Source organism: Panthera onca, chromosome C1, assembly GCF_046562875.1.
Source record: "Panthera onca isolate mPanOnc1 chromosome C1, mPanOnc1 haplotype 2, whole genome shotgun sequence".
NCBI classification, from domain to species: Eukaryota; Metazoa; Chordata; class Mammalia; order Carnivora; family Felidae; genus Panthera; species Panthera onca.
This window is the reverse complement of record NC_138346.1, coordinates 173079932-173096283: the sequence shown is the minus strand read 5'-3', so window position 1 is coordinate 173096283 and position 16352 is coordinate 173079932. Positions and strand designations below refer to the sequence as shown.

Here is a 16352-nt window from a genome sequence, read left to right as displayed (position 1 = left end):
TCCAGCCTGCGTCGGATTCTGTGTCTCCCTCTCTCTCTGCCCCTCCCCCACTTGCGTTCTGCCTCTCTCTCAAGAATAAATAAACATTAAAAAAAATTAAGAAAAATTTTTATTTAACAAAAGGGTTTGAAAACCACTGCTCTAGTTGTTTGTCTCTTCCTTTAATGTTAGTTTAGAAAATTTTTGGGAACTTCATGGGCTCCATGGGAACATTCACAGTGTCACAAAACTGGAATTAGAAATCTCTGAGCGACACTCCTAAAACATTTTTGAAATTCAAATACTGTCATCTTGAGTACCTTAGATATTACCCTCCCTTGGACATTGATTTCCTATACTTTTCTTCCTGCCATTGTTCAAGCCGTGAGATCTTTCCAAGGTCACCAGTGACAAGAGGCAAGGATGCCACCCTCTGATAAACCCACTTTCCTCTAGAATCGTTGGTACAAGACTTTGAGAATGAAGCACATTTAAAGAGGGGAAGGGCGACCAAATTTAACCTTTGTGCCTTGCAGTAAGATTCAGCTCCGTGAGATAGGTATTATGAGACCCATTTTATATGGGATAACTGAAGTTCACAGAGGGCGAGTTACTGGCCCATGTCACCCAGCTACCGATCTGAGCCCAGATCTACCAGAGGGCCAGGGCCAGGACTACCGTAGCTCTCAGTCTCCTCACCTCTGTCTCCCTCTCCCCCCAGACATGTGGAGACTGTGACTCCCTCATCCTGCATCCAAAGAGACTGAGCCTTAGAAAGGAGCAGGAACAAACGTGACGCCATTTGGTGCCTTTGGGTAGGAAATCAAGTCTCCTAATTCCTGATCTAACTGCATTCCTCTGTGCTGTCACTTCCTGTGGCCCAGCTCCTATGCTGAGTCCAAGAACTTAGGTTTATACTCGTCACCCCATCATTATTGTTACAATTAGCAATACAGATTTTTTAAAAATCCTTTACATATGTCCACTATTGTCCCGTTTACAAAATACCGTATCTTCACATGCATAGCCTCCTTTGATCTTGACAATAACCCCATGAGGTAAGTTGGACAGGGATTATGCTATCTGTTTTTACAGATGCGAAGAAAGTGGTTCAGAAAGTTTGAGTAACTTTCTCATGGTCACACACCTACTAGGGGTAAAGCCCCTCCTGGCCCTGGTCTTCCGATTCCAAGCCTTTCCGCTTTGCACCAGGACATGCTGCCTGTTCTTGGTGATGGCACTTCATGATCTGAGAGTACAAAATGCTGGTTTCTGGGGGTTTGGGTAGTTTCTTTGCTGAAGGTTGGGGACTCTGCTTTTTTTCTGGATCTGATAGGGAAGTACAGATTGTTTCTTTCTGCCGAAGAGTTTGCCTCCCGACCCTACCCCCCCCTTTTCAAAACAAAATCAACGTCTCTTCCAGATGCCAAAGTGTATATGCATATTTGAACAGTCACCTGGATCTGATTAAGAAGGCTCGGCCTGTGGGTTTCCTCACTGTTGATTTACATGTTTGGCCAGACTTCCATGGCAACCGGTCTCCCTTAGCAGATCTGACACTAAAGGGCATGGTAAGTAACAGCCAGTCCTTGCACGAAGGTGCAGGCAGGCCAAAGGTCTACAAAGTTGGGAGGAAGCAAAGTGAGGGGAAAGGAAAAGAGGAAAAATAAACAAGGCGGGGCAAGGGCACACAGGCTTCTTGCAGATGCATCGCTTGTTGCGAAGGCCCTTGCTGCTCCATAGGATGAGCTGCTGAAAGTTCTCATTGTTGCCGAGCCAATCTTGAAAGCGTTAAAAGCAGTATTTCTTACATTTAGCTACTGCTGCCTCTTTGTCCTGTGGAGCGGCTGGAAGTCATGAGCCCCTGCCTTGTGATTTTTTATTCACATCAGTTTGCAGAGTCATGTTTTCTGTCTCCATCCCCAGGCTGCCCAGTAAATAAGTGGTAAATATTACCACCCATGGTCTTGATTGCCATAACCACATGTCTGCTCAAGCTCTGAGTCAGAGCTGTTCCGAGTGCATGTTAACATTATTAGGATTTCAGATTAAGCTTTGCTAAAAGGAAAAGAAAATTAATAATTTACACTGATGGATAAATTCAGCTGCTGGTGACCTTTGGGGTCACTGATGGTACAGAAAATTTGGAGCCCTCCTTTAGGAGCCAGGATCAACTTGTGGCAGAGTTCATAGCCTCCTAAACTAAGATAGAACACCCTGGTGGCCAGGCAAGATTAGGTGGCTGAGTGTAGGTAGTATACCATTGAGAATCGTATTTGAGGTTGGAAGAAGCACGTTCAAGCTAGAGAAATAGAAGTCAACTTCAGTTCCCGGAAGCCAAGAGAGGCCACAAATGGGAAAATAAACCAGGAATTCAGAATCCAGGAAGATGTCAAGATGTCAAGAAGTCAAGAAGCAGAATGTGCAGTGAATGGAGGTGGGAGTTCAGGATGGAGGCCAAACGTGGCAATTCAGGGTTTACACTGAGTGACGGTAGAACAGGCGGCTGGCTTTGAGAACTTCGAGACTCAAAATTCTATGGTTTTATGACTGATTGTATTGAGATTTTTAAAATGTTTTTATGACACCGGTAGGAAGGCCTGATCTTTATTTTCATTACCTAGTTGATACAATCAACTTCTGCTAATAAAAGGGGAGTCGCAGGAAAAGAAAAGAAAATGGGACGTAGCCAAAGTTATGTCTGTCTGGAGTCCATGAAGCGTGCCCACACCACCGACAATGAGCTTGGCCTCCTTACTTGGCCTGCAGAAGCAGAAGAGGAAAGTTGGGAGAGGGTCATGTGGCCACAAACTGCAGCCAGAAAGCTGCCCTTGCAGATAACTGACTCCTGGGTACCAACAGGTTGGGGTAGAACACATTTTGCGTGGGTACAAGAGTGAGTGACTTAACTGGAGACAAATACCTGAAGCCAAATGTAATGGGCCTTTAAAATGTTCACGATGTTAAGAAGCATGACCAGTTCATAAGATGACCCCAGAACAATGCAGGGCTGTGGAGTGAAATGATCATGGGTCTGGAGCCCATGGCCTTGGATCTGGAGTCCTTACCTCTCTTGCCAACTTCTGTCATACCCAGCTTCAATACCCAGCATGGCAGGACTCATGGCTCCCAGTGTCTTTTCTCTGTTCCTTAAAACCAAGCCTGACACCCAAAGACTTAAGAATTGCCACCGTAAGGATATTCTTATAAAGGTAACCTCAATCCAAAGTGTAATTCCAAAGGAGCCAATGGAATGTTTTCATGAATGCCTGTCTCATTATAACAAGTACAGCTAAGTACATGCTTACCAAAGAAGGCTTCTTACACGGGGACATACTCCCAATTGTATCAGAAGATCCTAGTATGTTTACTTTTTGAAAAGTTTTACAAACATAACTCACATCTCATGTACTGTTTCTTAACAGTGATTTCCTTTTGTAACTGGCCTTGGGTTGGGCTTACATTGGAATAGCTGTCTCTCCATGAATTTACATCACATCACTAGAAGGAGAAGGTGACCTTGGTAAGACAAAAGGAAGGAAATTCTGGACTAAAAATTTCTCCCAGTATTTCTTGCTTTTTTTTGAGAGAGAGTGAGGGGCAGAGGGAGAGAGAGAGAAGGAATCCCACAAGGGGCATAGGGATTTTTTTTGAGAGAGGGGAGGGACAGAGAGAACTAGGGCTCGTGTTCACCCGAAGTGGGGCACAAGCTCACCCGATGCAGGACTCGAGATCACGAACCATGAGATCATGACCTGAGCCGAAGTCAGATGCTTAACTGACTGAGCCACCCAGGCACTGCCCCCGCCAGTATTTCTTTCCCTCAGTTTCAGATAACATCAAAGTAATCACCCTGAAATCTCTACTGTCATGTTATCCTTTGTCAGAACCTGCAGTGACTACTATCTCCAGCACTCATTTAGTAGATCTTTATTTTTTACCTAGAAGTGCCTAGCACTGCCGTAGATACAGTAAGGTACAACAATATGTATATTCACAGAGCATGTTTCAAGGGAGGGAAGGGAAGTGCTTGATAGCACTTAGCAACTGTAATGGTCAGGATATTCCCAGTAGAGAAGGAAACCTATGTGATTTCTTCTTTTGGCTTCTGAAACATTTCTCTGGACATATACTAAGTACTTAATATGTACTTAATTGACAGTCAACATGGAGATAAGAAAGAAACCATGTATTGCTTTGAAAACATACGTATGAACAGTTTGCTAATATTAAATAGATTGGTTGCTGCTCTTAGTATCCATATGATATGTATTTAATACCAATATTAATGTCCAGTTAAATGAAGCCAAGAGGTTCCCATTTTATCCTACTTATGAAGACATTTGCTTATCAACTAATTAATTAAATATTTGAACTAATACAGGCCTTTTATAGTTGCTGGGCGATATAAGAATAACTAGATGTAATTCCAACCGTCAGGACTATTACTGTCGGGATGGGGGACTGGGCAGACAGAATATATAAACAGGTGATACTGGGCATGCCAGCTGCAGGTGCCACTTACTGTCCAGGGCTCCCTAGATGTGTGGGAGATGACTGCCCAGCCTAGTCTCAGAGGTCAGGACAGGCTTCAGACAGGAGGTGACATTGGCACTGAGTGAAGCAAGGAAGAGGGTTTGGAACCAGGAAAACCATAGTAAATGCAGTGTTCTAGAGGGGAGGAGAACATGGAACATGAACTCCTCCGAGTTTGGTTCCCTGCATCATTATCTAAGCAATGATAGATTGCATTTAGCATTTTATCTTGGTAGTAAAAAAAAAAAAATCTCAAGAGAAGCCCTGGACCCTCTGTGTACTTCTGCTTTCTAGCACTATACTCTCCCAGTTCTTTATCCTTCGCTCGGTTGACTCTTGTCTCTTATCTTTGTTATTCATTCATTATTGATCACCTACTACGAACACAAAGAAAAAAAGAAACTGTGGGTGTCCCAAATTCACATAAAACCAGGGAGATGATTATTGCGTACATGTGAGTGTGTGCATGAACATTACGCAGTGTGATGCTTGTGATGCAGGTATCTGTGCAAGCCAAAACAGGCGCTCAGTGGATGTCGGACTGTGAATGATTTTTTTTTTTATGTGGCATTTGGGTAGCAAGACCTGATGCAGACTTCCTCTTCTTCATTTGAAAATACATGTGAGGATGCAAAAAAAAAAAAAAAAAAAGGCATAAACTCACACTGACTTTGAAAATTAACATGTCGTTCAACTAGCAACACCAGCACCAACAGTCTCAGAGAGAATCTGGGAAGAATTTTAGAATCTAAAAGACTAGCTGGAACTTGTTTCATAAACATAATACATGACATATAAGCAAAGTGAACCTCTAGCCTTGCAAGAGGTTAGACCTACCTTCTGCTCCTTGGCTTAATAACGCAAGGTCCCTTTAAGCCTAAGAACAGGGCAGGCCTCCCTCTATGCTGCTGCTGATGGTTAGGGTGTTTTGTTTTTTTGGAAGCAGCCAGTGAGTTTAATTTCCCAGAACTCTCCCACAACCCCAGACCTTATCTTCCCTTTCAGTTCAATCCATCAGAAAACTGCCAACCTAAGAGGCCAGCTGGGCAGGAAGACCCATCTGGGATGAATGCTGCTGCCCTACGTTCTGAGGATCCCAAGTAAAAGTCTGTTAATGGGAGTCAACATTAGGAAAAGCTGTGAGTTTGGAGGAGGGCTATAGGTTTGCACATCTGCTGTCTGTTCTAAGGGTAGAAAACCGGGTAGTGGTGAGGCCACCAAAGCTACCCAAAATAGAAGCTGCTAATTAAAAAAAAAAAAAATTTTTTTTAAATAGGGACGCCTCGGTGGCTCAGTCGGTTAAGTGCCAACTTCAGCTAAGGTCATGATCTCACAGTGGTTCGCCGTGAGTTCGAGCCCTGCATCAGTCTCTGTGCTGACAGCTCAGAGCCTGGAGCCTGCTTTAGAATCTGTGTCTCTCTCTCTCCCCCCCCATCTCTCTCTCTCTCTGCCCCTCCCCTGCTCATGCTCTGTATGTTTGTCTCTCAAAAATGAATAAACATTAAAAATATTAAAAAAAAAACTGCTAGACTCTGGGAACTGGCAACTAGCTTTAGATCTGAAGAGGCAGATCCAAGTTGCAGTGAGTGGGGCAGACAGTAAATCATGTGTACTCTCTGCTGGGAAGCACTGAATATGTATAGCTCTCTAGTTGAAATGAATAAAGAAATAATAAAGTGAGTCCATTAGAAAACAACATGTTGCATACAAAGCAAAAAGAAGTACCATTGGAACACAGGGAAAGGCCTCTTAAAGAAGTATTTACTACTGAAACCAAAAGAAAATGTTAAAGAGACTCGGCATGTTCAGTAGGTTGTTTTTTTTGTTTTTTGTTTTTTGTTTTGTTTTTAAAGGCACATCTCTATGAAATAGGACAGAAACTTAGTGGGGGGAAAAGTGAGCTCAGATGGAAAGCCAGTGGAATGAGGAAAAAAAAAAGGAGATGATAAAGACAACTAAAAATACAGAATAGCAGAATTAAAACCTGCATTGAAGTCAATAAAAAACAATTTTTACAGAAGAAAATAAGATCACAGCTGCCATATGACCTAGCGTATATTTTACATTTATTAGAAAAAAAATTTGAGGATAGGGACTACCTATGGCTTGTTTACTTTTTAAATTTCAGCAGTGTTTAGGGGTGCCTGGATGGCTCAATGGATGAGGCGTCCGACCTCAGCTCAGGTCGTGATCTCACAGTTGTGGGTTTGAGCCCCACGTTGGGTTCTGTGCTGACAGCTCAGAGCCTGGAGCCTGCTTCAGATTCTGTGTCTCCCTCTCTCTCACGCTCTGTCTCTGTCTCTCAAAAAATAAATAAACATTAAAATTTTCAGCAGTGTTTTTAGGTCAAAGACAGGCATCGAATAATTGCCTTATGGCTAAGCAATTATTTCTGTCTTTATTTGTCAAGGGATGAATGAACAGTGACCTGCCTAAAGTCATAATGCCAAGAAATGGTCTGCCTAAATAAAAATGTGAGTCCTGACTTTGAGCAAGCATACCCCCACAGGCTGCCTTAACTCATAGCTCTTTACTCTGCACGATACACTAGTGACTGTGAGATGGGAGTCCTAACACCCGTCTCACACGTGGTTTCATACCAAACCACACTCCTCAGCCTGGTCCTCGCTCCCCTTCTCTGAAACCTGGCCCTCTTCCTTTCTCCCATGTTTGTCCTTACCCTGGCCCTTGGATTTAAGCTCTGACCTCTTCCTCTCCTCAGTAATGGTGCTTGTTTCCTTCACACCCTTACAGACTCAGATTTCAGAAGTAATCAGCACTCCTGCTTTGACCTGGCTATAAACTCTTCTGCTTTAGAGCTGCCTGCCCTCAGAAGTAGGAACAGGGCATAACCCAGGAATCCTTCCCTTATGTGTGAACACATCATTTTCTTTTGTTCTGGTGACAGTTGGCTCCTGTCTATGTGCATGGCTGCTTCATTTCTCCTTCTGTGACCTGTGGCACTAGGCTAAAAAGAGGTAGAGGCTAGGGATGTGGGCAGCTTAATGGTGTGCCTGGGCCAAGTAGACATCTATGTAAATATTTCTCCTTTCCACTTGATAAATTAGTTAAGGGCCCTGCATATGATGTGTAAAGGGAGCAGAAGCTCGGGTCATAGCAATCAGTATCAAAGCATTTAACACTGATGGCTCTAGGTTCTTTAAAAGGAAAACATAAGAAAAAATGCTTGTATTTAAAGAAATGTGGCATGGTCATGCATCAAGAAAAATGAAGCTAAATATTCATCATCAGGAATGGTGGCCTGTTTTAGATAGTTTTTATGATTGTTTTTATTTTATTTTTTAATGTGTATTTATTTTTGAGAGAGAGAGAGACAGACAGAGCATGGGCAGGGGAGGGGCAGAGAAAGGGAGACACAGAATCTAAAGCAGGTTCCAGACTCTGAGCTGTCAGCACAGAGCCCTACACAGGGCTCGAACTCACAAACTGTGAGATCATGATCTGAGCTGAAGTCAGACACTTGACCCACTGAGCCACCCAGGCACCCCTGATTGTTTTTATTTTAAATGTTTGGTTGGAGAGTTTTTACCCCTGTGAAACAGTAAAGGGAGCCCAGGGATCAAAGTCAGATCTGCATTGGCATCCTGCCTTGAAAATGTACCAGCTGTGTGACCTTTGACATTAGCTCTGTGAGGTCAGTCTGCTCATCAGTAAGTGGGACAGGCTTCCTTAGGGGATGATTGTCAGAATCAACAAGGGGGAGACATAGACACTATCACATAGTGGACAGACAACACCAGCAAATACTTCGGAACCTGTGGCTTCTGCTCAGTGGCCCTTATCTGCGTGTTAGAAGACGATAGCAGGATTCTAAGTGTAGCCTTTGGATGCCAAGTAGCCAGTCATGAGCCATCCCCCTCAGCCCAGGGACCATCTGGACTCAGCAGCCACGGGGGTCATCGGCTGTGCACGACCAGCTGGTGAAGGCAAACAGTCACTTGGTCCTCACAGAAGCCACATTTCATACTGTACAGAGATTAGTCTTTTCTCTACATAAGTCCTTAGGCTTCACTTCCCTTAACCACAGCAGGAAACACTCAAATTTTGTGTGCCTTACAAAACTTCAGTGCTGGAGGAATTTAGAAAGAGGGCATGCGTCTCGGTATATATGACTAGTTTCTATTCTCAAATTAATACTACCTCTTTGTTTTGGCGCTTTTTAAAACATTCTTTTCCTGAAATATCCAAGAAGTCAATTCATCAAATGTAATCAAAGAAGCAAGTCATGTCAGAAGCCTATCAGGCCATGAAAACACCATATCCCTCAGTGGTTGAAACGTGTTTTCTCTGCTTCCTTTTGCAAGAACAGCGCTACCCAGAACGGAAAGTTATTTTCTCGTGCTTTGAAGAGCTGTGATTTCTAACATAAGACCATATGCTGCTCAAACTGCTGGAGAGGTTGAGTCCTGCTCCAACGGCTCTTCAAAGCAAGCCCAGAGCAAGTGTGCATGTGAAAAACCGAGACAGAGAAAGGGAAGACGCGTTGTAAGATCTTAGCCGGTTCCCAGAGGACGGAACCCCAGCTAGAGACGGACCTTGCTAAACAGTGTCCGATGTGGATGGAGTCAGCAATGCAGATGAGGCTTTGCAAGATCTCAGGAGGAGCCACAGGCTGTCTCCCAGTGGCTTCCTCTGATGGGGAGGAGGATGCCAGACCTGGAAGCTCATGGGCTAATTCAAGCAGCTCGTGACTGATAACATTTATCAGGCTTGCAGGGATGTGCATTCTTTGACATGGGTTTGTTGATGATTTTGTTACAATTTAATGCCGGTTCATCTCACTGTTTTTGTTTTGTTTTGTTTTGTTTTTACATATTTTTGCCTATGACAAATTGAGTCGTATAACAAAGCTTAATATCCTAAGTATCACCTAGCTGGTTTTCTGATAACGCATTTTCTTACTGAGGTATCTAGTTTAGCAGCTCGTATTTTGTTTTGTGATAGATATCATTTTCTCCAGGACTGTAGCATGTCAGGCACCATGACAGATGCTTTACATGCATCATCACCAGCATTTCTCACAGCCCTGCCCGACAATGTCATTGCCCGATTTAAAAGGACGGAGATGGGGTGCCTGGGTGGCTCAGTAGGTTGAGCGTCAGACTCTTAATTTCAGCTTAGGTCACAATCCCAGGGTTGTGGGATCGAGCCCTGTGTTGAGCTCCGTGCTGAGCGTGAAGCCTGCTTAAGATTCTCTCTTCCTCTGCCCCTCTCCCCTGCTCATGCTCGCTCTCTCTCTCGCTCTCTCTCTCTGTCTCTCTCTCTAAGTTTCAGAGAATCACAGCTATTTTTTTCCTAGAGGGGGAAAAAACAGAAGTGATATTAGAAACCTGGTGTGTTCAGATTGAGACCCCTGATATCCATTGGGAGAAAAAAAAATGTTTTAAGGAAAAAAATGTTTTTAAAGAAAAAAATTAAGTTTTTGTGTTTTCGTATTCCCACTCTGTTTTCAGTGTGTCTGCCATATTTTCTCATTTGAGTGATTTTTTTAAATTTATGTCACAGATTCAGACTTTATTTTCTTAGTGCTCTCTTCCCTAACTATACCAAGCAACAAGTAAAACCCAGGAGAGGGAGGCAAGAGGAATATGAATTACAAATAAGAGTCCTTCCCAAGGTAGTGTGGCTTAATAGAAGACCGAGGAGTGAATTGGGTAGAAACCCGCTAGGAATATCCAACAAACAAACAATGAGAAAGATGTAAGGCCAGGGGACCAAGGATGGGATCCAAATCAGTATGTAAATCATTAGTATGTAAATCAAGACAGGCTGGATGACACCAACTAAGGACCTGGACAGTTGACCAGAACAGCTTTGGGATACTGGTGCATGAGTACATTAAAATGGCTTGGATTGGGGCGCCTGGGTGGCTTGGTCAGTTAAGCATCCGACTTCGGCTCAGGTCATGATCTCACGGTCCGTGAGTTCGAGCCCCGCATCGGGCTCTGTGCTGCCAGCTCAGAGCCTGGAGCCTGTTTATGATTCTGTGTCTCCCTCTCTCTCTGCCCCTCCCCCACTCATACTCTGTCTCTCTCTCTGTCTCAAAAATAAATAAACATTAAAAAAAAATTTTTTTTAAAAATGGCTTGGATTTAGAGCACCAGAAGCAGACAAAGATGTGAAGTGCCTGGTATATCTGGGGCCTGGCAAACAAACTAGTGTGTCACATAGGGTTCACCAACAGAATAAGGCTGTAAGGGAGAATGTCAGTCTAGGCTTCATGAGTTTATCAGTTGTCTGTTGCTGCTTGAATAAATTACCACAAACTTAGAGGCTTAAATTTCTTATCTCGCAGTTCTGTGGGTGAGAAGCCTGGGCTGGCTCAGCTTGTTTCTTTGCTCCAATTTTCGCAAGACCAGAACCAAAGTCTCATATCTGGAGGCTCTGGGAATAATCTACCAAATTCATTCAAATTGTTGGCCAGTTTGAGCTCCACGCAGTTGTGGGACTGAGGTTCCTATATCCTGGCTGACCGTCAGCCAGGGGTCCTCAGCTTCTAAAGACCACCTGCATTTCTTGACTCATTGCCCCCCTCATCCATCTTCAAAGCCACCAATGGCAGATCATGTCCTTCTCATCCTTTGAATCTCCCCGGTTTCCATTTCTGCCTCATTTCTTCTGCCTCCTACTCTGTCACTTGACTGACTCTTCTGCTTTTACGGGCTCACATGATTACACTGAGTTTATACTGCATAATCCAGGATAATTTCTGTATTTTAAGGTCATCTGGCTAGTAACCAGTTCCATCTACAAAGTCCCTTTACAGCAGTGCCTAGATTAGTGTCTGATTGAGTAACTGCAGGATGGGAATCTTGGGAACATCTTCAGAGTTGTTAACACGTTGTGTTTTGTTAACACATTTATCTGCATTTCCCAAATCTGGGTGAGTTTTGGGCGATGCCAAGTGTCATCCTCGATTCCTGATGCTTACTGAAACCTCTGGGACGTTTGTGCCCTTTCCCTTTCAGGCTGCTGATTATTTCAGACCTGTTCTCCAATCTCTGTCCTCTCTCCAGAGGTTTTCTATACATTTTTCTCTGATCCTTCTCATTTCCCTGTTGTCTGTCCATCAGCTCTACCCTTATTATTGACTGAGCCAACAGAGCATTTTTGCTGTTCCTTTGTTTTCTCAAAAGCTTTCAACCAATTCCCCTGAGCCTTGGATACTCCATCAAGCTCTGATGACCCTAGAAAACCTCAGGACTGGGGATCCTGTTTTCTTGTCTTTGTAATCTTTAGAGACCTCTTGAAAATCTATTTCCAAGATTTTTTTTCTTTCTTACTAACATATATAACTAATTCCTTTAAAATCACTAAGAAGGAAAAAAAAAATTAGCTAACTGAATTACTACTATCTTTTTTTGAACAATTTCGACAATTTTAACGCCTGTCAACCTTTAATTCACAATGCCAAGGTTAAGGACACTTATTCCCACAATTTATTGTACAATATGACCTTGCTGAAATGCAAATTGCTGGGCCCACACCAAAGATTTGGGAAATCTGGAGTTGGAGCTCAGGAAGTCTGCATTCAGCGAGGATCCCAGGAAAAGATGAGGCGTGCTCAAGGTCTCACAGCTCCTAAGTGGCAGCAAGACTTCAGGTGAAGTCTATGGTGAAATTCATCTGTCCTTACTATTTACATAGTGAGTGAAGGTGTGTAGGTTGATAAGGACTAGGACTTCTCCAAGGAGTCCTTGCAGTGAGTCCCTCATCATCCTACTCGTGGGCCCTCATCAGGGGCATGCTGTTTGTCCACACTCCTGGATGTCCATATCTTTAACATTATGATCCTCATGCTGATGATGATGAACATGCATTCTGCCCTGTCTTCCCCACGCTGGTTGTGCACTAGTCTTCAGTACCCCTCATTAATACCCTAGGGGTACCCATACCATGTTAAAGGAGATGTTTTGTTGCCCTACTCCAATTAATGAATGGGATTGAACCCTTCGTGCGTTTAAGATAAAGAGAACAAACATTTAGTAAGAGAAAGAAAAAGAAAATCAACGCTACATGTCATTGGCATCCCAACGGTTTAGCTCTTGTAGACTCAGTATAGCTTCCTGAAAATGTAAGATACTTTGCAAATGATTTTTAATCTTCACAAAAATGCCTTGAGGTATCATTATTCCTACTTCATGAATAGGCTTCAGAAAGGTCACCAAATACTCCGTTGTGCAGCCAGCTGGGGAAATGTCAAGATCCGAACCCAGGTGTCTTCCTCCATAGCTTGTCTTCTTTCCATTCACCCACACTTGTCTTCTAAGCTCAGAAATTCCACATAAGCATTTTATAACCATCATCTAGGATGTTGAAGTTATCAGCCGTAGTTTGCATCTCTTTAGCCACCATATGCAGCTTTCACACATCTCTAAATATTAATTATAAAAGTTTTCTCTTACAGTTCTCCTTGTTACACAATGGCAAAATAAATAAAATGTGCTTACCAGTGCAACTCTCCCATGGGGCTTCCCCACACATTTCACTGTCTTGCCCAAACATTCAAAATAGGCACATGCACATCTTCTAGAAACACACTCCTTCCACTTATGCTTTCTTCCTACTTCCCCTTATTGATGGAACGATTCAGCCCTCAGATAGGGATATCTGCTCATCTGTCACGTCTCAGCTTTCTCACTGGTTATAAAGCTGCACCTCCCCCCAGGACGTCCCTGGCATTCCTGGGCTACTGCTGCCACTTCCCTACCAGGCTGGGTCCCTGACAGGCCTCTGTAGCCTCCTGAGTGGTCCACATAGCAGGCACTCCTTAGGGTCAACAGCCATTTGACTTTCGCCAAGGCATGGTTGAAGTCCCTAGTATTTGAGAGAGAAATCAAATGGAATTCATGATGACGGGCCCTTCTGGAGTCTCCATCTGCTTATCAGATGAGATGTCAAGCAAGCAGGGCCCCAGACCACAGTAACTTCTTTAGAGAGAAATGTCTTTCACTGAGTCGCATTTCAACTCCCTGGCCCTGGTGATGTTGGAGATGGAGTGGGAGAGCTGTGCTTGCTTAGTCCCATTCGTTGCTGAGTACCTTCTTCCTTAGAATAATAATGTTTTCTTCCTTGAAATACAGGTATGTTTTATTTATCATAAAAAGAAAACGCTATGTCACCCGTGTGGTGTTCCTTTTGCCAGAGCTACTAGCAAGCTTAGGAGTTAAATTTAGTGCTCATTTACATGATCTCATTCTCAGTTTCTGGAGAAAAGAAACTATCTTCTCTCTTCTCCCCTATGATTTCTGAGCTCTGGGGGCACTAGACATTTAGACAAGGGGCCATGATACTTTTGTTGCTTGAATATTAATACTGTGGGGAAAGTCTTACAATTATTTACTGCAGGATAAGAAAATAAAATCTGGGGGAACCTGGGTGGCTCCATCGGTTGAATGTCCGGCTCTTGATCTCAGCTCAGGTCTCGATCTCAGGGTCGTGAGTTAAAGCCCACACTGGGCTACACACCAGGTGTGGAGTGTACCTAGAAAACTAAAAAAGAAAAAAGAAAATGAAATCTGGTGATATTGCATCCATCCTGTCTTACGGGTTTTTGCTAATCAAGAAGGATATAAGAACCAGTTACATTATAAATGTCATACACAGCAATAGGGTTCCTAGTTAATTAATAGCAGAATGTATCTCATATCCAAAGTCAGATTTATTCCCCACCCCATCACACTGTACCCAAATCTGGTCTTCAGGACCCACCTACGGGGAGATGTGAGTCTGCCAAGCATGCACATAACCCAGTCACACAAAGGGTCACAGCTTCATTCACATTGATGACCAGAGAGAGGAGCCAGAGGTAGCGTGCCTCCTGGACTGGTTCTGGAAGGACGCTCTAGGCCTTGTCCCAGTTGGCTTTCCCAGTAGGTAAGCTGCACAGATGCTGTTGAGGCCAGGCCAGTAGAGAAAAGAGAGACCATTCATGATGAGCGATCTTTATCCAGGATCATCATGTGATACAGTGCTGGTCTATGACATGAGGTATTTGGCTGCAGGGACATACGACAGGGCTGAAATCCTGCCCACTCTTCTCCTTTTTATAATTTATTCTCCCAAATGGGATGCCTTTTGCATTTAGTCTGCCTGGAGGGGGCACCTTTTTCTAATTCACACAAAGGTTCCATATGAGCAATGGGCTGCTCTTTTACCCCGATGATCTCCTCTAAGCCACTGTGATGAGGGAAGCTAAGTGTCGAGTCTGGGCGGTGAAGTGGGGTGGGGTGGGGTGGGGTGAAACCCTGGAATGAGCAACTAGAAGTGATCTTCCACTCTTCTTTCTTGGGGCATGGAGTAAATGGCCCTCCCCTCTATGAATATATGAGGAGCTGAGGTGGTAAATATTATCCTCCCGTAATCGCGTAATTAGACACAAAAGGCTAGGATGTTAGGAAAGACAGTGGTATACAAAGGGAAAAGTCATTGTCATTAATTCACACATTCAGCAGATCGTAATTTAGTACCTACTATGTGCCAGACATAGTGCTAGGCATTGGAGATACTGTGTGAGTATCACAGGTAGTCTGTCAGAACAGCTAGGTTCTGGTTTCCATTGTATGTGTTCCCTGGGGCACGTTATTTCCTTACACACATTATGAAGTGAACTTCTATAACATCAGCAGTGTTCATGTTCTCCTTTACTGCCAGTGTTTTTACTATGTGTTTAGGTCTCTGGGGAACTTTACAAGGGATGTTCCTTCACACTCGGGTTATTGGCTTGGGAAGATGCATACCCAGAATTCCCCTCTAGTCTCTCGTTCAAATCTTCATGTTCCCGTGTGTTAAAATCAAAGCTCAAATTCTCAACTGGTCACCCAATTGTTTGGCAAGAGAAACCATTAGCAGGTAGCTCTACTTGAATCCGATAATGCCTGCATCAACAGACTTCAGTGAGTAGTCAGAATAGCTAGAGCAGAGAATACTAAGTGAGGAAGGACATGTACAGATGCTAGAAAAGTAAGCAGGGGCAAGCCAAAGAGGGAGCACATAAAACAGCATAGGCATCTCTGCCTCGAAATGAGGTCAGTGGACAATTTGTAACAGGGAGCAACCTGATCAGGTTTGTATGTCAGCACAAGTACTTACAAAATGGTGGCCTGGATTGAAGAAGTGAGCAACGGGATGAAGAGAAGGGATGGACTCGTGAAAGATTTGGGAGATAAATGGACACGACTTGGGAGACTGTGTAAATCCGAGAAGAAAGGAAAAGTCAGGGGAGAGTGCCCTCAGGTCTCTGGTTTTGGTGACAGAATGGAGTCTGCCCTGCAACAGGTCAATACGGCCCCTTAGTCCTGGCTCAGAGGGCAGTCTGGAGAGGGTAATTAAAGGGGACTGGAGAGACGAAGGAAAAGGACCTGGGGAGACTGCTCAGCTCTCCTCTTTTAATGTCGCCACCTCATTGCACTCAAGATCATACACACCGTAGGCTCTGAGTAAACCTATGTTACGTTGATTAATTTTGTAATGTGAAAATACAGAGCAAATTCTGGTATCGATATCCACAAACTTCAGAGTAGGCTTGAAGAACCCCGCAGTTTTTCACCCTCTAGAAATATCCCAAGAGAAGATGTTAATGAATGGGAAGTGTGAAGGAGGGACTGTTGAACAAGTCTTGAAGGCATCTACATTTAGCATCCTGTTCAGTTCTGGAATCTCTCAGAAATTGACATACTCCATATAAGCATGTGGTTCCGATTGACTTTAATGGGATTCCCTTGCAAACCACAGATTGTAAATTATCCCCTAGTAGGTATAACATTTATAGGAGACATATTATTTTACTCTGAGTACCCCCTCAATGCTTTTACACT

General features: G+C 43.6%; 1 protein-coding gene across 12 annotated transcripts in view; it reads left to right on the top strand.

Annotated features, from left to right (window-relative positions):
- FGGY (FGGY carbohydrate kinase domain containing) overlaps window positions 1-16352 on the top strand; it is a 425441-nt gene that overhangs the window by 309502 nt on the left and 99587 nt on the right. For all 12 annotated transcript variants that reach the window (XM_060624862.3, XM_078451860.2, XM_078451859.2 and 9 more), the window contains one exon: window positions 1403-1550. In XM_060624862.3, the coding sequence (XP_060480845.2) occupies window positions 1403-1550 (148 nt within the window). The remainder of the gene's footprint in view (window positions 1-1402; window positions 1551-16352) is intronic.